This window comes from Myxocyprinus asiaticus, chromosome 23, assembly GCF_019703515.2.
Source record: "Myxocyprinus asiaticus isolate MX2 ecotype Aquarium Trade chromosome 23, UBuf_Myxa_2, whole genome shotgun sequence".
In the NCBI taxonomy this organism is placed as follows: domain Eukaryota; kingdom Metazoa; phylum Chordata; class Actinopteri; order Cypriniformes; family Catostomidae; genus Myxocyprinus; species Myxocyprinus asiaticus.
In genome coordinates this window covers 46,610,001-46,633,471 of record NC_059366.1, presented here as the reverse complement: position 1 = coordinate 46,633,471, position 23,471 = coordinate 46,610,001, and the positions used below count along the sequence as shown (strand labels likewise).

The 23,471-nt window shown below is 39.0% G+C and overlaps 1 protein-coding gene across 1 annotated transcript in view; it reads left to right on the top strand.

The window, feature by feature from the left end:
- Positions 1 to 23,471, top strand: part of LOC127414381 (inositol polyphosphate-5-phosphatase A-like) — a 254,380-nt gene that overhangs the window by 56,948 nt on the left and 173,961 nt on the right. Inside the window, exons 2-4 of the mRNA XM_051652380.1 lie at positions 3,809 to 3,850; positions 13,144 to 13,244; positions 20,906 to 20,993. Of these exons, the coding sequence (XP_051508340.1) occupies positions 3,809 to 3,850; positions 13,144 to 13,244; positions 20,906 to 20,993 (231 nt within the window). The remainder of the gene's footprint in view (positions 1 to 3,808; positions 3,851 to 13,143; positions 13,245 to 20,905; positions 20,994 to 23,471) is intronic.

The following is a 23,471-nucleotide window of genomic DNA, read 5'->3' as shown; positions in this document are numbered from 1 at the left end:
GAGTATTGTTTATAATAGTCCACTAGCTGGTGCAGAACGAGTCTTCGAATAGTCGATTATTTGTGCACATTCTCAGTTGTCACCTGGTATTAAGATGCGTTTCGGGTGATCCAATCACAAGTGGTCAGCGCTAAATACAGCTCTAAATGGGGTCTAAAACTATTTGTGATCGGATCACAAAAACAACATATAGTGGTAGACAAAAAAGCATGTGATCACATCGCATTTGAGGTGTTTTTTAGTGTGCTTCACTTCAGTGTTCTTTAAATCCGTTCTCACATGCTCATGAAATACGTTCAGCTAAATCTGAGAGCAGAATCCCTGGAGTGAGTTTAAACTAGGCCAGAAATCTGACGGGGGACAATCACTCGGTGGAGAACTACACATGGATATTTTTATCAGGCCTCCAGTGGAGATCCACGTCTAATTAACAGCAAATTAACTTTTAATAAGCTGAGGGAGGGTTGGCGGTGTTTCATTTGTAGGCTGAGCTCTAGAGGAGGTCAGTCCTACTTTAGCTGCGTTTCGTTAATGTTGCCCCTAATTTTACTGCAGCGTTTGGAAAGATCAAGGCTCTATCTGCAGCTATCGACAGGGTTCCCACGGTCATGGAAAACCTGGAAATATCAGGGAATTTCAAAATGGTGTTCCCCATGCCTGGAAGAGTCATGGAAATGAATGATAGCTGAAAAGTCCTTGAAATTTCTGCAGTGCATAAACATATTCCTAGTTTTGCTCTGCTTTAAAATCACCCAGATATTGCTCCTGTGGAGCGTTAATCTTTCACGCACGACATAATGATGTTCGATTTGTGAGCAAATTGTTCTTTTGAGTCAGTTCTTTTCAATGACTAATTTAAAATGGCACACAAAACAATCTAACCAATGAAATCGGTCAGTCTGAGTTAAAATATAGAAAATAATTTCCAGTTTTCAGAAACTAACGATGCACAGATGTACCGATTGGCATTGGCTGATAAAAGCAATTATCTGCACTATTGGACATCGGACGATGTTTAAAATCAGCCGATGCTCACAGCCGATTATTTCCTGTCAATCAAAAGGGGGCGGACAAAAGCATCGGACAGTTATCCTGCAACTCGTGCTGTGTGACAAAAATGGCTTCTTTGTGAAATTACTTAGAATTGGTTTACAACGACAGCAGAGTTGCAATTTCTAAGCTACAATTTCACGAGGTGGATCGTTAAAACTGAGCACAACTAATTTGATTATTCACCTTAAAGCTCAAGACAGCTAGGAATACGGCGAGTTTGTTAAAACTAAATCGGAAGCTTCTTCAGCTTCATCAGTTAATAAGATAAGAGTAGGGGTGGGCGATATGATCAAAATCTTTTTTTTATGTCACGCTAACGATATATATTACAATATATATTGGAAAAAATAAAAAAATGACTGAATAGAAATTAGTTAATGCAATGCACATCTTTGGCTTTCATAATATTCTTTAGCGTGCTTAATTTTGAGGTGGTAAAACAGTTTACCTTGCTTGTATTACCACAAGTGATTTGCAGACGACGTTTTTTGCCCGTGTTGGCTTTTGTGAACCAGTGTTTACAACAGATATTCGCTCCTGTTTTAATAACAAGCTTGATGTTTCTATTGATCATATCAGCAATAATTCAACAAATAATGGTCAAATGATGGAGAGGTAAGATGTGTGGTGTCAGAAAGCGCACTTACATTTACATTTATTCATTTGGCAGACACTTTTATCCAAAGTGACTTACAAAAGAGGAATAATACATCATAAGCGATTGATCTTAAGGAGACAGTGGTATGAAAAGTGCTGCATTACAAAGTTTTAGTAGCATCAGAATAGTAGTATCCAAGACAGATTAGAGTGCAACAAGAATATATATATTTTATTTTATTTTTATGAGTGAATGGTTAAGTGCTCATGGAAAAGTTGTGTTTTTAGCCATTTTTTAAAGACAGAGAGTGAGTCTGCTTCACGGATGGAGTTGGGAAGGTTATTCCACCAACGTGGTACGATGAAACCGAAAGTCCGGGAAAGTGTTGTGGTTCCTCTTTGTGTTTGTACAACAAGGCGCCGCTCATTAGCCGACCGCAGGCTTCTGGTGGGAACGTAGCTCTGCAGAAATTATTTTAGGCATGCTGGAGCAGATCAAGTGACTGTTCTGTATGCCAGCATCAGAGCCTTGAATCTGATACGTGCATCAACCGGCAGCCAGTGAAGAGAGACAAGGAGTGGTGTAACATGCGCTCTCTTTGGTTCATTAAAGACCAGACATGCTGCTGCATTCTGGATCATTTGCAGGGGTCTAATTGTGCATGCAGGGAGGCCTGCAATGAGAGTGTTACAGTAGTCCAGTCTAGTTATGACAAGTGACTGAACAAGAAGTTGTGTGGCATGTTCAGAGAGGAAGGGTCTTATCTTCCTGATATTGTAGAATCTACATGATCATGGTCTTTGAGGTGTGGTCTGTGAAATTGAGCTGGTTATCGATGGTTACTCCTAGATTTCTGACCCTTTTGGAAGGCGTTACTGTAGTTGAACCCAGCTGAACGGTGATGTTGTGTTCAAGAGCAGGGCTGGCTAGAAAGATGAGGAGCTCAGTCTTCGCTGGGTTAAGTTGCAGGTGGTGTTCCTTCATCCAGGCCGAGATGTTTGCCAAACAGGCCGAGATTCGAGCAGTCACCGTGGTGTTGTTGGGCTGGAAAATGTGTCATCGGGATAGCAGAGGTACGAGAACCCATGTGCTTGAATGATGGGTCCCAGTGATGATGTGTATTTAGAGAACAGAAGTGGCCCAAGCACTGAGCCCTGAGGTACCCCAGTAAGCAGCTGATGTGACTTGGACACTTCACCTCTCCAGGCTACCTTGAAGGACCTACCTGAGAGATAGGAATTAAACCAGTCAAGCACAGTTCCTGTGATGCCCAGAGTAGAGAGGGTGGACAGTAGGATCTGATGGTTGAAGGCTGCAGAAAGGTCCAGTAGAATCAGGACGGTTTTAACACAAATTTAACGAATTTAACACTTTCAGCATGTTAAAGAGATTATACAGGTGTCTCTGGATCACAGTGACACTGTACAGCAGAGTGTCAGATCATGGTGGTCTGCTGCATCTTCCACTATAGATCGCTCAGGATCAGATTTCACTCACCAGTTCAGCATCCTTTCACTGCGTGCTGAAAGTGAAAGTTTGGTTTGCCTTGTAATGTGTGTCCAAAGATAATAAGAGATCAGCAGTTACAGAAATACTCAAACCAGCCCGTCTGGCACCAACAATCATTCATGCGATTATCTAATCAGCCAATCGTGTGGCAGCAGTGCAGTGCATAAAATCATGCAGATACAGGTCAGGAGCTTCAGTTAATGTTCACATCAACCGTCAGAATGGGGAAAAATGTGATCTCGGTGATTTGGAGCGTGGCATGATTGCTGGTTCCAGACGGGCTGGTTTGAGTATTTCTGGGATTTTCACACACAACAGTCTCTAGAATTTACTCAGAATGGTGCCAAAAACAAAAAACATCCATTCTGTGGACGGAAACACCTTGTTGATGAGAGAGGATGGAATATATGGATTTGCATTAGCTGAGAGAATATCTTTCGTATGTAAACAAAATGGACATTATAAGAGAAATATACCCTTTTGAATTGTTAATGCATCAAATCAGAATTGAATCGTGAGTTTGTGAATTTAAATTGACTCTGGGAATTCTGTATCAATACCCAGCCCTGTTAAAGTACCATGCACCATTCCAGTAACGGGTCACTTCTGAAAGCTTCACTGAATTTGTTTATCTTCTTCCTGTTTCAGCTGGAGAATCTACAGAAGACGTGGCTGCGGGAGTTTTACCAGGTAAGAAACTCTCTGATCTTTGTCATATTTGACAGAAAGGTGAAAGTTGAAGACAGGGAAACAAAACAAATCTAAAACAAAAGTCCCACCCCTTGAGGGGATTCTAGAGAGCTGAACGATTTGATTGGCTCCCATACTCAGTCACCTTTATGACATCACTCTCTTCCTCCACCAATCCCATCTCAAGGGCCTGAACGTCCTCTAGTGGAGAGGATCAGGTTTTCTTAAGTTTTGATGCATGAGGTCAGAACAATTGCCTGAAATACGTCTTTGTCAGCGTGCCAATGTGTATATGTTTAATAACTTGACTTGATAAGGAAATAACTGTTCGATCGGAAAAATATATTTACTGCAGAGGGCTGCACAATTAATCCAAAAAATAATTGAGATTAGAATTACAGCTGTCACAATTAACTTAATCATCAAAAGTGTCAGTTACATATTTACAATGTGTTTTTTGTCCATATATATATATATATATATATATATATATATATAATACTGTATAAATATAAGGGGAGACTGGGGCTAGTTGTCACATGGGGAAGTTGTCACAAGGGCTGTATCTCAATAACTATATGATTTTAAATCAAAAGTCCAATTACACAATGTGTGCTGTCTCTAGCAGTGGTTATAAATGTTGGTTTCAAACACGTATTGCAAAACCTTCTGACATGATTAGAATATTCCTGTGGGAATTATATCCTCCTGACTCAAACTCAAGTTTTAGTTTAGTTTTAGATTTAGGCTGTTTAATGGCAGGTATTATTGTGACAATTTACCCCATGTAGTTTGACACATTGGGGCAGGCTGTTAGAAACAGAATTGTCAGATTTTCCTGAATTTGATGATTGGGAATGTGTCTGTATAAGGGTCGTTGACAAGATTAAAATATCTTAAAATATCTGACATTTCAAAAACTAAAAATCTTAACCTAAAGGGGCCTAAACGGATCTTCTCTTTTTTTTTTTTTTTAGTCCACCTGACATTGATTTGTTGGGCAGATGTTTTTCAAATATTAATATTAATTAGGGCTGTTGATTGAATGCATTAATTCAGTGTGATTTCATTATATGAAAAATAACACGTTGAACAAATTAATACAATTAATCATGTCCCCATTCCATAATAAGGAATATTTCTACCATCAGAGCAATTCAAGCTTGAAGTAGCACTTGTTTTCAGCAGGGGGCAGTAAGCAAAACTCCAGCTGTACAGAGAATAAACCACACTCACGCTTGATTTACACCAGCGACAACACAAGATGAGAACGTGTTTTTGCACTCAAACACAGCTGGATGGAGTAATTCTGAATGCAGGGATTTCAAACTACGTTTAACTTGACACAGCGACCTAAAAACGCAGTGTTTGTGATGCGACGCAACCAAAGTGAGGTGCTCCAGAAGCATTGGTGTACACTGAAGAAAAGCCCTTATTTTAAATCTATCTTGGAAAGATTGACATATTCAATTGCAAATTAAATGACTGTGGACTGTAGGTCCATGATAGGATTATGTTCAACAATATGGAATTATTGGGGGCCTGGGTAGCTCAGCGAGTATTGACGCTGACTGTCACACATGGAGTTGCGAGTTCGAATCCAGGGCGTGCTGAGTGACTCCAGCCAGGTCTCCTAAGCAACCAAATTGGCCCGGTTGCTAGGGAGGGTAGAGTCACATGGAGTAACCTCCTCGCGGTCGCTATAATGTGGTTCTCGCTCTCGGTGGGGCACGTGGTGAGTTGTGTGTGGATGCCATGGAGAATAGCGTGAAGCCTCCACACGCGCTATGTCTCCGCGGTAACACACTCAACAAGTCACGTGATAAGATGCGTGGATTGACGGTCTCAGATGCGGAGGCAACTGAGATTCATCCTCCGCCACCCGGATTGAGGCGAGTCACTACACCACCACGAGGACTTATAGCACATTGGGAATTGGGCATTCCAAATTGGGGAGAAAAGAAAAAAAAACAACAAAAAAAAACAATATGGAAATAAATAATATATTACCTTACAAAGCCACTTTTTTATTGTCTTATAAATGCTTCACTCGTTTGCCACAATAATGTAAAGCATTTTTATGATCTGAATTGTTATATTTATAATATGTATTATATTTATAATAATTTAATAATTATATATTGAATTATAGTTATTTGAGGGCCTTTCTCAGCAAATATTTATTTACGTGATTAATTGCGATTTAATTGTATTAATTAATTGGCATCTCATGTAATTAATTTGATTAAAAATTTTAATCGATTGACAGCCCTAATAATATTTTAAAACAAAAATGTTTCACAGTTTATTTTTTAAGAACTAATAATAAAATATTATTCCATACTACTTATTTCAACATTAAAGCTTTTAATGTTTTTAGACATTTTTTACTTAAAATTTTTAATTAAGCCCAAGAACAAAATATCAAAATGACTTTGAACTCAGTAATTGAAAACATGTTCATCATAGTAGAGGTGTATTGAAGTAATTGTTTTGTGTGAATTCCTATTTCCCATATGCAGATGAGCGTCATGCATTTGTCTCAATATTGCAATTAGTCATCGTGAAATTATAGCCTAAAGGTCTGTTCACACCAAGACTGAATTTTCGGTGCAAATGTTCATTCCGAACAAGCTTTTGTATATGAACAATGGATTCCTATTCACACCGGGTCCGGCAATAATCCGAAGGTTTGTTTTTTACGGAGAGCAGTCGTTTTTTGTTTTTTTTGGACTGCGATAAAAACCGACTGACCAATGAGATATGAGTTTTTTTGTCATTTTTCCCAGAGTCGCTACAGCTGCACAATCCAGTGCGTTGGTTGCCCTAATCAACTGGCAAACACAGGAGCTCATAACAATTTCTCATAACAATCTGCTGATAAATGCAGTGCTGTTTAAGTTCCTTTATTATGGAGCTCTGCTTTTTGTTGCCAATGTCAGACACTCTTGTGTCCAACCTGGTCTCATAGTGACAACGTGACTCTGTATACATTGTTATACGTGTCTCCAGGTACAATTCCCTGCAGTTTCCAGGTGAAATGAACACTAGAGATGCTACAACATCTGTGTGTTTTATTCACTTTCACTCAAATCATGATTTATATGGCTGATTATGACTTTATAAATACTTATTTTTCTCTCTCTTACTCACACACTGTTATGTTATGATATCGACACACTTTTACATTAACAATACATTTTAATGCTTGTATTACAGACCCACCTACATATATACACTTATTTCAAGATGATTAGCTTTGCATGGTAGCTCAACTCATAGAGTGTTGGAGTTTGAGCTGGAGGACCGCGGTTCAAGTCCAGTCATGAACTCCAGCTGACACGTGCCACGATAGAGTCATGGAAGCGACACGAAATGATGTGGTTGCTTCAGAAAATTTGCATTTTGCAATAGTGCAAAACACTATTGGTTAGGTAAGGATGTCTGTAACAGGGTTAAATGGAAAGGAGGAGGCAGGAACTGGATGAAGCATCAAAGTAATGTTTTTAATAAACTTAAACACAAAGACACACAAACATAAACGCATACAGGGCAGCTGCCTGTAGCTCTTTCTCTCCCAAACTGCCGCATCTCGTTGCACTTATCCTTCTCCTCGGCTGATTAGCCCGAGTGGGGGCTGGGCATGCATAGTCACGTCATTGGGGGCCAGAGTCATTGGGGGCCAGAAGGGGCAATGCCTGCCAGCAGGCCATCCCCACCTTCCATGACCTGGGAAGGAGACAAGGGGAGAGAAAAACAAAACAACAGTGAGAGAGAGAGAGAGAGAGGAGAGAGAGGAAAAACTTACTTGCCAGTTCCCAGACACGCCGTCACCTGGTCCTCGATCACTCCTCCACCATATGGCGGACAACAGCCGCTCCTCCCCGGGCAGACTGGAGCCAGTCCTCCGACCCCTGGGGGACGGAAAGCCCCTCCATGTTTCGGTGGCCGGTAGGGAACTCCTCCACCCCTGGCAGCAGCTCTACCTCTCCAGGCAGTCGGCAGTGAGCCCCTCCTCCCCTCACGGACGGTGACCGGCAATGAGCCCCCCCTCCCCTCGCGGACGTCGGCCGTTCTTCCGACCCCACCGCGTTTTGGCAGCTGGTAGGGAACTCCTCCGCCCCTGGCAGCGGCCCCACCGCTCCAGGCGGTCGGCAGTGAGCCCCTCCTCCCCTCGCGGATGGTGGCCATTCTTCCGCATCCAGGTGGCCGGTAGCAACTCCTCCGTCCCCCGGCGGATGGCCGCAGCTGCTCCTTTGGGGTGGATGGTAGTGGCAAGGACCCTACGACGGCACATCCCTCCTCCTTCCCGGGCTTCGGCACCAATGTAACAGGGTTCATTGGAAAGGAGGAGGCGGGAACCGGATGAAGCATCAAAGTAATGTTTTAGTAAACTTAAACACAAAGATACACAAACATAAACGCATGCAGGGCAGCTGCCTGTAGCTCTCTCTCTCCCGAACTGCCGCATCTCGTTGCACTTATCCCTCTCCTCGGCTGATTAGCCTGATTGGGGGCCGGACGTGTGTAGTCACGGCCCGGCCCCGCCCTCCTCCTTGTCACAGTGCCTGTTTTTAACGTCTCATTTATATTTTAAAACACCATTGGTTAGGTTCAAGCAAAAGTTGTAGGTTAAGGATGTGTGTATTATTCATTTGAACATCCATCTAAAATTCACCTTAAAACCGTGTCTGATTACGACACCATTTTACTTGCTTTTGGCGCCCCCATCTGGACATTTCACTATATAACTGCAGCAATCGTGTTATACAGCACATACGTTTTAAATTGCAAAAATGTTGTCATGTTCGTGTAAATTTTATGAGATCAGGTTGGTTGTGTCACTTAAGGTATGAAATACATTTGTGTCGAATCCTTGAATAAGTTCAGGCGAAACATTTATGAGCCCTGTTTTGTTTTAATATAATCACATCATACAGTGAGGCTACTGCATCGTATCATGACATCGTGAATCGAAGTGTCGTCCACTTGAATCTACTGAAGTGATTGTAGTTCTGTAGCAGACGTGCGGCATGTTGTTTCACCGAAGGATTCTTTACCTTAATTACACGTGTCCGTTCAGGCTGGAGTTCTATTTGAGTGTGCGGAAATCATCACAAACAGACCATATAGAGAATGATGTGTGCTCTTATTGTGTGTGTGCGTGTGATTGAGTGAGATCGGGAGGCCTGTAAACTCCTGCCAAGCATTCACTCCGGTGACGTCATGGAAAGCTGCTTTATTCTGCCATCACACACACACTAATGGAAGACGGGGTGCGGGGTGAATGGGTGCTAGGAGTGTTTTAAGAAACCTGTTTCGAAATGATTCTTTTTGCATTATCAATATAAGCAATAGTGTATTTGTCTGTCATATAATAAACTGTATTTTTGCATTTCATCGGTGTGATTGAGAACAGAGCAGCTGCGTCGCTTAATGACATTTATCGGCAAACCTCTGCAGACACATTTAATTGACATGCATAGATGACATTATTATTATTGATGTGATCTTTCCAGCTTATAAATGAAGTAATACAAACAGAACTACTGCATTGATTTACTGGAATAATATCAGTGTTTCTACTGTGCAAAAGTAGGCTCGATTAGGAAATCTCTTTGTGTTATTGATTTATAAACAGTACTGATAGTTTAAGATTTGTCCTGCAACTATGAGTTTTATGGAAACATTTTTGTTGCGTCTTAAATTGTGTGTACTTCATTCAACACGTATCTGATATCTGGTCATGTGAGGGACACTTAAACACTTGTATCTGATTCTGGGTGTTTTCGATCAGTTTTAACCTCTTTCAGAAATGTAGGGGGTGCACATGAATGATTCACTTGTTATTCACACATCTTCCCTGAATCCATTCCATATTTATTCACTTCCGTAACTTCTGTTCCACTATAAAATGCGTACATGACGATAAAAGCATCTTCATTGACTCGTGTTCATGTTTTATTTGCTCTTTAAACAGATTCAACTCTTCACGAGTGCGTCAGAGCAAACAGGGAAAAACACACTAAACATCAATACGCATTTTCGGTATATCAGAGTGCATCGTCCTCTTTTACAAACACCTCACACACCTGCTGCAGGATTCGTCTGTTTGACTGCTCATTATCATGTGGCACATTAGCAGGATCTGATTGGTCGTTACAGGCAGCTCATATATGCATAATTTCTTGCGTATTTACATAAGGGCTTTCTTCTCATGTGGCATGCTAACCAATGCATCACGATGCATTTTGTAGAAATCTATCGAGCGTCTCACACTGTAACGTTTACAGATTGGCCCCATTGACTTCAATTGTAAGTGTCCATTTAGTTATGCCCAAGCAACCCCCTAGCAACCACTCAACACATATTGACATTGCATGGATATAAACAATATCATAAAAGTGTTATAGACATTTTTTGTTTATTATTTATTCATTGTTGTGAAGAATCGAAAACATTTTGATCGAATACAAGAATAAGATGAGTTTTTCACAGTTTTTAAAGGGACAGTTCACCCAAAAATGAAAATTCTGTCATCATTTACTCACCCTCATGTCATCCCTGATGTGAATAACTTTCTTTCTTCTGCTGAACACAAATGAAGATTTTTAGAAGAATATTTCAGCTCTGTAGGTCCATACAATGCAAGTGAATGGTGACCAGACTTTTGAAGCTCCAAAAAGCACATAAAGGCAGCATAAAAGTAATCCATGTGACTCCAGTGGTTTAATCCATGTCTTCTGAAGAGATATGATAGGTGTGGGTGAGAAGCAGAACAATATTTAAGTCCTTTTTTACTCTTAACCTCCACCTTTGACCAGCCCGACCAATAGGTGGCTGAATGTGAAAGTCACTTCCACACCAGAATGTAGAAGTGAAAGTGAAAGTGTAGATTTACATTGAAACAGGACTTAAATATTTTTTTCATCCACACCTATCATATCTGGAGACATGGATTAAACCACTGGAGTCATATGGATTACTTTTATGTGTCCTTTATGTGATTTGTGGTGCCTTCTGAGTTCTGGTCACCATTCACTTGCATTGTTTGGACCTACAGAGCTGAGATATTCTTCTAAAAATCTCTGTGTTCTGCTGAAGAAAGAAAGATGAAAGAAGCATGCTTCCTTCCATTTAACTTGGACATTTAAACTTCATGTAAATCCAACATAAAGTGGCGTTCCATTGCAACTCGTGCGGAAATCTTCAGCTCTGATTTAGCTGAGATGCAGGTGTGTCACACAAACAAGTCGGCACCAAATGAGATTTACAGTCAGTGATAAACCTGCACTTTTATTAAATAATATACATTAATGAATCAACCACTGAAAATCACACATAATCAATCTCCCCCTCTTTGACATGTCTAGAACAAGATCACAAAGACAAAGCTTTATACAGAGAACCTTTATAATATTCTTGCTTCGAGTCCTCTGGAATTTTTCATCCATCAGGTGAAAATACTTATTGTTAGAGGTTTCACTATCAGCAATAGTAAAAGTGATGCTTGACATAACAAACACCAGGATAAAACACTCGATTTCATCCTGCTCATGTCAGCATGTGCACACACACTTTAGTTTGCTGAATAATCCTGTGAAAACTCTTGTGGAGGGGTGACCTTACTCTGGCGTCAAGAGCTCCACTAATCATGTGTGTTTGAGCTCACGGTCCTGAGAGTAAATGACAGACCATCGGCTGATGGAAAATCCATACTCTTATTGCTCTACATTTACTTTTATTTCATTCGGCTTTTAGTGGGAATAATGCAGGTGTGGAGTGGAGCTGTACAGACGCCCAGATCTGTGCTGGACCTTACGGCCCCACGGGTGTCACAAATCCTGCCTGACAGTGATGCATGCTCGACCCCGCAGCCTAAGCCTTGACCCATCAGCGTCTGTGAGTGCTGTAATTCACTGCAGTATGGATTTCTGCTCACGGGTCGACACCTCCAGCTGCCCGATCGTGTGAAAACAGCTCTCAGTGCTGAACACAGGCAGATCAGATGCCTTAACCGGGATCTCTCTCTCTCTCTCTCTCTCTCTCTCTCGTCGTTCTGTAGATTGTACCTTTTTTAACCTATTTGACCGTTTTGAGATAACTGGCATATAACCACCTCTGATTGGCTGATTAACAGAAGTGACAGTCCTCCTTTAGTGCTGTCTACAGGGCTGAGAATCTAAATTGTTCACTGAAATATTACCCAAATTCGCGTTTTATAAAAAAATGTAAAGACATTATTTCAGGGCCTGGGTACCTCAGCGAGTATTGACGCTGACTATCACCCCTTGAGTCGCGAGTTCGAATCCAGGGCGTGCTGAGTGCTCCAGCCAGGTCTCCTAAGCAACCAAATTGGCCCGGTTGCTAGGGAGGGTAGAGTCACATGGGGTAACCTCCTCGTGGTCGCTATAATGTGGCTCTCGCTCTCGGTGGGGCGCGTGGTGAGTTGTGCGTGGATGCCGCGGAGAATAGCGTAAAGCATCCACATGCTATGTCTCCACGGTAACGATGAAAACAACTGAGATTCGTCCTCCGCCACCCGGATTGAGGTGAGTCACTACGCCACCACGAGGACTTAGAGTGCATTGGGAATTGGGCATTCCAAATGTAAAAAAAAAAAAAAAAAGAATTTAAGTCATCGTAGTGTTTGGCACGCATCCAATTTTAGCATTCCAATGTGACTATAATCAAAATAAAATTAAAATAAAACTTTGGTCTGCTAAATCATGGTCAGGTCATGTAACCAACACGTAGGATACTGTTTTGTTGTTTACGTTGACAGAACCATAAAACAAAGAGGCGCCCTTTAGACCCTCAAGACTGTTTGCGAAATTATTCTTAAATAAAAAATTTATGATATTTGTCAAAAAAATATGCTTACCTTGAAAAATATGTTTAATGATTTAGTTGTGTAAACTCAAGTAAATTAATGTATAATGAAAGTATTTTATTACCTTTTATTTGATAGTTACACCACATGACATTTTTAAAGTCATGAAATAATGGTTTTATAGAAAATGCAATAAATGTAGCATTTATAGCCCGACACACACCCTACAGCTGTGACTATATTCACAATAGCACGGCCTCTCATGCCTTATTGCTTAAATATAATGAAATAAAAATAAAGTATCATGCATGGTGTGACAGATGCGTAGAACTTTATAAACAGCAAGTGTGATCCTGTGGTCACATATTCTGTGCAAGAGCTCCTGTCTGTCTGTCTTGAACATTTAGAGGTTGTTTTAATGTCTCACATCTCACCTGTCTCTCTCTCTCTCATCTTACAGACCGTTCAAGCACACAGGCCTCATTTTGTGGCGGTTCACTGTCAGGAAGTTGGTGGGAAGAATTATGAAGCGTCCATGACGCATGTGGACAGCTTCATCAAGTAAGTGTTCATTTCCTGCTGGCTGCTGATTGGCACATTTCAAAATGATGATGCAATACCTCAAGAGTCGTGTAATGAGGTCACAATTTAATTTGCCATCGGCGGTATGAGTTTATTCTTTATATACGGATCATGCCGCATTTAGATTCCACATCCGCTTCTTGATCAAATAAACGCTGCTGGTCATGCTGTGCATTTTCCATATTCTCTTATTATTAAAGACTGTCAGAGCTAATATTTACCCACACACCTGTGCAACAACATTGTTTACTCAGTAGAGCCGGTCACATTTACGCAGTTTAATTCACAGACTGCTGCTCTTGGCTGGCGGTTTAAAGAGCAGATCTGACGTTTGGTTGCAAAGTGAATCATGTGCTTACAGTGATGTACAATCAAATTAAACATGTTTACATTTGAAGTGAGATGATAAGACGTTCATAGTATTCCTGCTAGAGGTCGACCGATAGTTGATTTCACAGATACTGATAACTAAGGGGTTGTAAAATGCCGATAATCAATCAATCGGCCGACTGATTTAAAGAACGTAAATTTTATGATGGGCACACACATAGAATGAATGAATTAAATCCCATTTTCAGTTTCTTGTGTAACCAAAATCCCAGTAGTAATGCAGAACTTTTATCTAAAAACAAACCCAAAAAACGCTTTTCAAAACTCTTATTTTGAAATGATTGGGACAAACAAATGACTCTTATGAACCGGTTCTTTTTAGTGAATCAAAACGGACAGAGCAACCAGTTTAGTCAGACAAACAAATGACTCTTATGAACAGAATCTTTTTTGTGAATCAAAACAGACAGAGCAACCAGTTTAGTCCGACAAACAAATGACTCTTATGAACAGAATCTTTTTAGTGAATCAAAACAGACAGAGCAACCAGTTTAGTCCGACAAACAAATGACTCTTAAGAACAGAACAACCAGTTTAGTCAGACAAACAAATGACTCTTATGAACAGAATCTTTTTAGTGAATAAAAACAGACAGAGCAACCAGTTTAGTCCAACAAACAAATGACTCTTATGAACAGAATCTTTTTAGTGAATCAAAACAGACAGAGAAACCAGTTTAGTCCGACAAACAAATGACTCTTATGAACAGAATCTTTTTAGTGAATCAAAACAGACAGAGCAACCAGTTTAGTCCGACAAACAAATGACTCTTATGAACAGAACAACCAGTTTAGTCAGACAAACAAATGACTCTTATGAACAGAATCTTTTTAGTGAATCAAAACTGACAGAGCAACCAGTTTAGTCCGACAAACAAATGACTTATGAACAGAATCTTTTTAGTGAATCAAAACAGACAGAGCAACCAGTTTAGTCTGACAAACAAATGACTCTTATGAACCGGTTCTTTGTAGTGAATCAAAACAGACAGAGCAACCTGTTTAGACTGACAAACAAATGACTCTTATGAACAGAATCTTTTTAGTGAATCAAAACAGACAGAGCAACCAGTTTAGACTGACAAACAAATTACTCTTATGAACAGAATCTTTTAGTGAATCAAAACAGACAGATCAAACAGTTTAGTCCGACAAACAAATGACTCTTATGAACCGGTTCTTTTTAGTGAATCAAAACAGACAGAACAACCAGTTTAGTCCGACAAACAAATGACTCTTATGAACCGGTTCTTTTTAGTGAATCAAAAGAGACAGAGCAACCAGTTTAGTCCGACAAACAAATGACTCTTATGAACAGAGCAACCAGTTTAGTCTGACAAATAATGACTCTTATGAACAGAATCTTTTTATTGAATCAAAACAGAGCAACCAGTTTAGTCTGACAGACAAATGACTCTTATGAACAGAATCTTTTTTTGTGAATCAAAACTGACAGAGCAACCAGTTTAGTCCGACAAACAAATGACTCTTATGAACAGAATCTTTTTAGTGAATCAAAACAGACAGAGCAACCAGTTTAGTCCGACAAACAAATGACTCTTATGAACCGGTTCTTTTTAGTGAATCAAAACAGACAGAGCAACCAGTTTAGTCTGACAAACGAATGACTCTTATGAACCGGTTCTTTTAGTGAATCAAAACAGACAGAGCAACCAGTTTAGTCAGACAAACAAATGACTCCTATGAACAGAGCAACCAGTTTAGTCCGACAAACAAATGACTCTTATGAACAGAGCAACCAGTTTAGTCCGACAAACAAATGACTCTTATAAACAGAATCTTTTTAGTGAATCAAAACAGACAGAGCAACCAGTTTAGTCCAACAAACAAATGACTCTTATGAACAGAGCAACCAGTTTAGTCCGACAAACAAATGACTCTTATAAACAGAATCTTTTTAGTGAATCAAAACAGACAGAGCAACCAGTTTAGTCCAACAAACAAATGACTCTTATGAACAGAGCAACCAGTTTAGTCCGACAAACAAATGACTCTTATGAACAGAATCTTTTTTGTGAATCAAAACTGACAGAGCAACCAGTTTAGTCCGACAAACAAATGACTTATGAACAGAATCTTTTTAGTGAATCAAAACAGACAGAGCAACCAGTTTAGTCTGACAAACAAATGACTCTTATGAACCGGTTCTTTTTAGTGAATCAAAACAAACAGAGCAACCAGTTTAGTCCGACAAACAAATTTCTCTTATGAACCGGTTCTTTTTAGTGAATCAAAACAGACAGAGCAACCTGTTTAGACTGACAAACAAATGACTCTTATGAACAGAATCTTTTTAGTGAATCAAAACAGACAGAGCAACCAGTTTAGACTGACAAACAAATGACTCTTATGAACAGAATCTTTTAGTGAATCAAAACAGACAGAGCAAACAGTTTAGTCCGACAAACAAATGACTCTTATGAACCGGTTCTTTTTAGTGAATCAAAACAGACAGAACAACCAGTTTAGTCCGACAAACAAATGACTCTTATGAACCGGTTCTTTTTAGTGAATCAAAACAGACAGAACAACCAGTTTAGTCCGACAAACAAATGACTCTTATGAACCGGTTCTTTTTAGTGAATCAAAAGAGACAGAGCAACCAGTTTAGTCCGACAAGCAAATGACTCTTATGAACAGAATCTTTTTAGTGAATCAAAACAGACAGAGCAACCAGTTTAGTCCGACAAACAAATGACTCTTATGAACAGAGCAACCAGTTTAGTCTGACAAATAATGACTCTTATGAACAGAATCTTTTTATTGAATCAAAACAGAGCAACCAGTTTAGTCTGACAGACAAATGACTCTTATGAACAGAATCTTTTTTTGTGAATCAAAACTGACAGAGCAACCAGTTTAGTCCGACAAACAAATGACTCTTATGAACAGAATCTTTTTAGTGAATCAAAACAGACAGAGCAACCAGTTTAGTCCGACAAACAAATGACTCTTATGAACCGGTTCTTTTTAGTGAATCAAAACAGACAGAGCAACCAGTTTAGTCTGACAAACGAATGACTCTTATGAACCGGTTCTTTTAGTGAATCAAAACAGACAGAGCAACCAGTTTAGTCAGACAAACAAATGACTCCTATGAACAGAGCAACCAGTTTAGTCCGACAAACAAATGACTCTTATGAACAGAGCAACCAGTTTAGTCCGACAAACAAATGACTCTTATAAACAGAATCTTTTTAGTGAATCAAAACAGACAGAGCAACCAGTTTAGTCCAACAAACAAATGACTCTTATGAACAGAGCAACCAGTTTAGTCCGACAAACAAATGACTCTTATAAACAGAATCTTTTTAGTGAATCAAAACAGACAGAGCAACCAGTTTAGTCCAACAAACAAATGACTCTTAAGAACAGAGCAACCAGTTTAGTCCGACAAACAAATGACTCTTATGAACAGAATCTTTTTTGTGAATCAAAACTGACAGAGCAACCAGTTTAGTCCGACAAACAAATGACTTATGAACAGAATCTTTTTAGTGAATCAAAACAGACAGAGCAACCAGTTTAGTCTGACAAACAAATGACTCTTATGAACCGGTTCTTTTTAGTGAATCAAAACAAACAGAGCAACCAGTTTAGTCCGACAAACAAATTTCTCTTATGAACCGGTTCTTTTTAGTGAATCAAAACAGACAGAGCAACCTGTTTAGACTGACAAACAAATGACTCTTATGAACAGAATCTTTTTAGTGAATCAAAACAGACAGAGCAACCAGTTTAGACTGACAAACAAATTACTCTTATGAACAGAATCTTTTAGTGAATCAAAACAGACAGAGCAAACAGTTTAGTCCGACAAACAAATGACTCTTATGAACCGGTTCTTTTTAGTGAATCAAAACAGACAGAACAACCAGTTTAGTCCGACAAACAAATGACTCTTATGAACCGGTTCTTTTTAGTGAATCAAAACAGACAGAACAACCAGTTTAGTCTGACAAACAAATGACTCTTATGAACCGGTTCTTTTTAGTGAATCAAAACAGACAGAGCAACCAGTTTAGTCCGACAAACAAATGACTCTTATGAACCGGTTCTTTTTAGTGAATCAAAACAGACAGAGCAACCAGTTTAGTCTGACAAACGAATGACTCTTGTGAACAGAATCTTTTTAGTGAATCAAAACAGACAGAGCAACCAGTTTAGTCCGACAAACAAATGACTCTTATGAACAGAGCAACCAGTTTAGTCTGACAAATAATGACTCTTATGAACAGAATCTTTTTATTGAATCAAAACAGAGCAACCAGTTTAGTCTGACAGACAAATGACTCTTATGAACAGAATCTTTTTTTGTGAATCAAAACTGACAGAGCAACCAGTTTAGTCCGACAAACAAATGACTCTTATGAACAGAATCTTTTTAGTGAATCAAAACAGACAGAGCAACCAGTTTAGTCCGACAAACAAATGACTCTTATGAACCGGTTCTTTTTAGTGAATCAAAACAGACAGAGCAACCAGTTTAGTCTGACAAACGAATGACTCTTATGAACCGGTTCTTTTAGTGAATCAAAACAGACAGAGCAACCAGTTTAGTCAGACAAACAAATGACTCCTATGAACAGAGCAACCAGTTTAGTCCGACAAACAAATGACTCTTATGAATAGAGCAACCAGTTTAGTCCGACAAACAAATGACTCTTATAAACAGAATCTTTTTAGTGAATCAAAACAGACAGAGCAACCAGTTTAGTCCAACAAACAAATGACTCTTATGAACAGAGCAACCAGTTTAGTCCGACAAACAAATGACTCTTATAAACAGAATCTTTTTAGTGAATCAAAACAGACAGAGCAACCAGTTTAGTCCAACAAACAAATGACTCTTATGAACAGAGCAACCAGTTTAGTCCGACAAACAAATGACTCTTATGAACAGAATCTTTTTTGTGAATCAAAACTGACAGAGCAACCAGTTTAGTCTGACAAACAAATGACTTATGAACAGAATCTTTTTAGTGAATCAAAACAGACAGAGCAACCAGTTTAGTCTGACAAACAAATGACTCTTATGAACCGGTTCTTTTTAGTGAATCAAAACAGACAGAGCAACCTGTTTAGACTGACAAACAAATGACTCTTATGAACAGAATCTTTTTAGTGAATCAAAACAGACAGAGCAACCAGTTTAGACTGACAAACAAATTACTCTTATGAACAGAATCTTTTAGTGAATCAAAACAGACAGATCAAACAGTTTAGTCCGACAAACAAATGACTCTTATGAACCGGTTCTTTTTAGTGAATCAAAACAGACAGAACAACCAGTTTAGACTGACAAACAAATTACTCTTATGAACAGAATCTTTTTAGTGAATCAAAACAGACAGAGCAAACAGTTTAGTCCGACAAACAAATGACTCTTATGAACCGGTTCTTTTTAGTGAATCAAAACAGACAGAACAACCAGTTTAGTCCGACAAACAAATGACTCTTATGAATCGGTTCTTTTTAGTGAATCAAAACAGACAGAACAACCAGTTTAGTCCGACAAACAAATGACTCTTATGAACCGGTTCTTTTTAGTGAATCAAAACAGACAGAGCAACCAGTTTAGTCCGACAAGCAAATGACTCTGATGAACCGGTTCTTTTAGTGAATCAAAACAGATAGAGCAACCAGTTTAGTCAGACAAACAAATGACTCCTATGAACAGAGCAACCAGTTTAGTCCGACAAACAAATGACTCTTATGAACAGAGCAACCAGTTTAGTCCGACAAACAAATGACTCTTATAAACAGAATCTTTTTAGTGAATCAAAACAGACAGAGCAACCAGTTTAGTCCAACAAACAAATGACTCTTATGAACAGAGCAACCAGTTTAGTCCGACAAACAAATGACTCTTATAAACAGAATCTTTTTAGTGAATCAAAACAGACAGAGCAACCAGTTTAGTCCAACAAACAAATGACTCTTATGAACAGAGTAACCAGTTTAGTCCGACAAACAAATGACTCTTATGAACAGAGCAACCAGTTTAGTCCGACAAACAAATGACTCTTATAAACAGAATCTTTTTAGTGAATCAAAACAGACAGAGCAACCAGTTTAGTCCAACAAACAAATGACTCTTATGAACAGAGCAACCAGTTTAGTCCGACAAACAAATGACTCTTATGAACAGAATCTTTTTTGTGAATCAAAACTGACAGAGCAACCAGTTTAGTCCGACAAACAAATGACTTATGAACAGAATCTTTTTAGTGAATCAAAACAGACAGAGCAACCAGTTTAGTCTGACAAACAAATGACTCTTATGAACCGGTTCTTTTTAGTGAATCAAAACAAACAGAGCAACCAGTTTAGTCCGACAAACAAATTTCTCTTATGAACCGGTTCTTTTTAGTGAATCAAAACAGACAGAGCAACCTGTTTAGACTGACAAACAAATGACTCTTATGAACAGAATCTTTTTAGTGAATCAAAACAGACAGAGCAACCAGTTTAGACTGACAAACAAATTACTCTTATGAACAGAATCTTTTAGTGAATCAAAACAGACAGAGCAAACAGTTTAGTCCGACAAACAAATGACTCTTATGAACCGGTTCTTTTTAGTGAATCAAAACAGACAGAACAACCAGTTTAGTCCGACAAACAAATGACTCTTATGAACCGGTTCTTTTTAGTGAATCAAAACAGACAGAACAACCAGTTTAGTCCGACAAACAAATGACTCTTATGAACCGGTTCTTTTTAGTGAATCAAAACAGACAGAGCAACCAGTTTAGTCCGACAAGCAAATGACTCTGATGAACCGGTTCTTTTTAGTGAATCAAAAGAGACAGAGCAACCAGTTTAGTCCGACAAGCAAATGACTCTTATGAACAGAACAACCAGTTTAGTCCAACATACGAATGACAGAATTATGAACAGAATCTTTTTAGAGTAGTATCTAGTATTCTGTAATCTGTAGTGGAGTACATTTTAAAAGTAACATTCCCAACCCTGTATATACAGTATATTGGCATCAAAAAGTTTGAAACCCCCTGTCCTAGAGCACATCCACACTAATCCGTTTTCAGTTTCCTAATGCGGTAATAAAGAGGTTTTTTTACGTGGGGAAAACTGCCGTTCTAGTGTAGATGAGAGGCATAAATGGAGCAAAATGAATGTTTTTTAAGAAAATGCATTAGTGTGACTTGGAGCTACTGAAGTGTGTATCACTTCAATTCACGAAATGTTTTTGTGTCGTTGTGTCAGAGAGCTGCTGTCCAGTGAAGCCATGAAGGAGTTCAACCGAGCGCGCGTCTACCTCGACAAGAACTACAAATCACAGGAGCAGTTCACAGTGAGTGCATTAAACAATTATATCCATTTACATGCGCAGATTAAACACACATCCTGAAACTGCCGCCATGAACAGGTTAATCAGCATGAATCTGGCTGTAGTTTTCACCACAAGGGGGCGTAGTCTGTCAATTGTTTCACATGTATCACATGCAACAAAGTCATTATGATGAATGCACACTAGCAGTCAAAACTAATCAAAAGCATTGAAGTGCAAGCCTTTAGGTCAACTATCAGCACTTCAAATATCTGTATGATTTGCCATTCTGTGCTTGGACTGGTGATGTTGATTAACGAAAATGTAACGGGATAATTTTAATGCTTTCTAAGCTGAAGCTGTTCCTTTTTAATGCAGAGCAACAACTCTGAGATCTGTCTTGCGTCACATAAAATGCAATCCCAGAAAAGATGAGTTGCATTCGTTGTAAAATTCTTGCACACTACAGCAGTCGTAAATGTGTCCCTGGATTATTGCGTGCAGATATTTGCCTGCATGGAGTCAATGTTTACACACGGCCGTTTCTGTATAATATTAGTTTTGGACTGAATTTCTAATCTCATAGATGGTCATAAACTGGTGTGCCTCCTTCACCTTTGACCTGCTGTTTACATTAGGAGTCCATCTTCAGTTCTTTAATCAAGATCACATGATTGGAAGTCAAGACAGTTACGTGATGAAGCCACACGGTGGCAGCAGATATCCAGTGATAAATTCAGAAGAGTTCAGCGGGAATACTTCAGAGAAATGGAAATGATGCGGAATCAAATGCTTCCTTTGATGCTTCTAATTTAGACACATTGTTTCACTAATTCTGTGCTGTTTTGGCATGTTCTTTGGTTATACTATAATGTATAATCATACAGAAACTATTAAAGTATTATATATAATTTCTGCATTTCATGACATTTATAACTATTTGAATGTCCATTAACTAATGATCTGAAGCATTGCAGTATGTGATTAAAATAAGTTTAGTTTACCCATATAAAGGTAAACATTTTCAAGTTTAAAGTCTCAGTTTGAGTTCAGTATCTGTCCTGTGACAGGGCTCGACATTAAGCATTGTCATGTGCTTGTCCTCCGGATAATTAAAGTGGTCATTCACTTGTCCGGAGAGAAAAAAGGACATTTAAGTTACATGCTCAATGTCAAAGTTTATGTTTATGACCGATGCCCAACGTAATAGTGTACCTGTGCAATCGACTCAATTCTCTGTGACACACCCACCTGCTGGCGATGCCAATCAGAAGATGGGGATACAACACATGTTTTTTGGGGATGTGTTAAGATCCAAGAGTTTAGGTTGAGGGTTCAGAGCTTTATGTGTGACGTATTGGACACTCAGTTTTCATTTTGTCCCAGACTCTGTATCCAAGGTGATAGGATGGTTATTAACATTGGGGATAGATATTTAAAAAGTTGGGTCCTAGCCGGAGTTATGATTGGCAGAAGAGTCATCCTCAGGGGATGGAAGTCGGCAGGGGCACCCTCGTTTAGGGAGTGGTGTGGGGAGATGGGCGGGGTGGCAGCGTTTGTGGAGGGTTCTCGGGGAGGGGCAGTGGAGAGGGATTTGTAGTTTAGTTGGGTATGTGTATTATTGATGTTGTTTGAAAGTCCATCACCATCATTAACAGCAGGAGTGATCACACTTCTATAGAATGACATCTACATGATCATCCTGTTATTGCAGCAACATCTATCATGTACAATAAAGACTATACATGATCACAATAACACAATTTCAGGAGTCTGTAGTGAAATATGACGATTCTCAATACCAGCTTACAACAAATAATATGTTAATTATGGAAGAATGATTTCAAGTTCTTAAGTAATTATTCAAGACTGTAAACAGTCAGTAATAAAATAACAACAAACAGCAATGAATAGAAATAGATTCAAAATAATAGAACAAAAAACAGCTTTTTAACAGCAGTATTACGTATTCAGGGAAACATTCAGAATGCAACATAAAACTACTGCTGGTCTTCACTGTATGATTATTATACATTAATACTTTTTAAAGCTACTAAAGTTACTCAGTCAAGAGCAGTGAGTGTTGTCTTGTTTTCTTGTTCTGGTTGTTTATTATAATGACACACTAGACGACAGCAGGTCTATTAGTTTGCATTTATACTTACAAGTCTGACATTTTAATACAAATCTGCTTTTTCTCTCTGCTGTTTACGTTCACTTTAGACATCACTCTCTGTGTTTACATGAATAACTCACCAAGACGGGCATTTTGGCAGAATTTTGAAATGTATTTGACCGTTCAGGTGCGCATTAGAGCGAGCATGTTCAGCACACACACATACGCCACCTGTCAATCAAACAGGGCGCAGCTGTTATTATATCACTGGCGAATTATAAAATTACATGCTCTGGATTTCTCACAAAAATTTGTCAAGAATGTGTCCTGCCATATTTAATCCATACAAATATATATATATGCAGTTTTTTATCAGGGAAATGAAA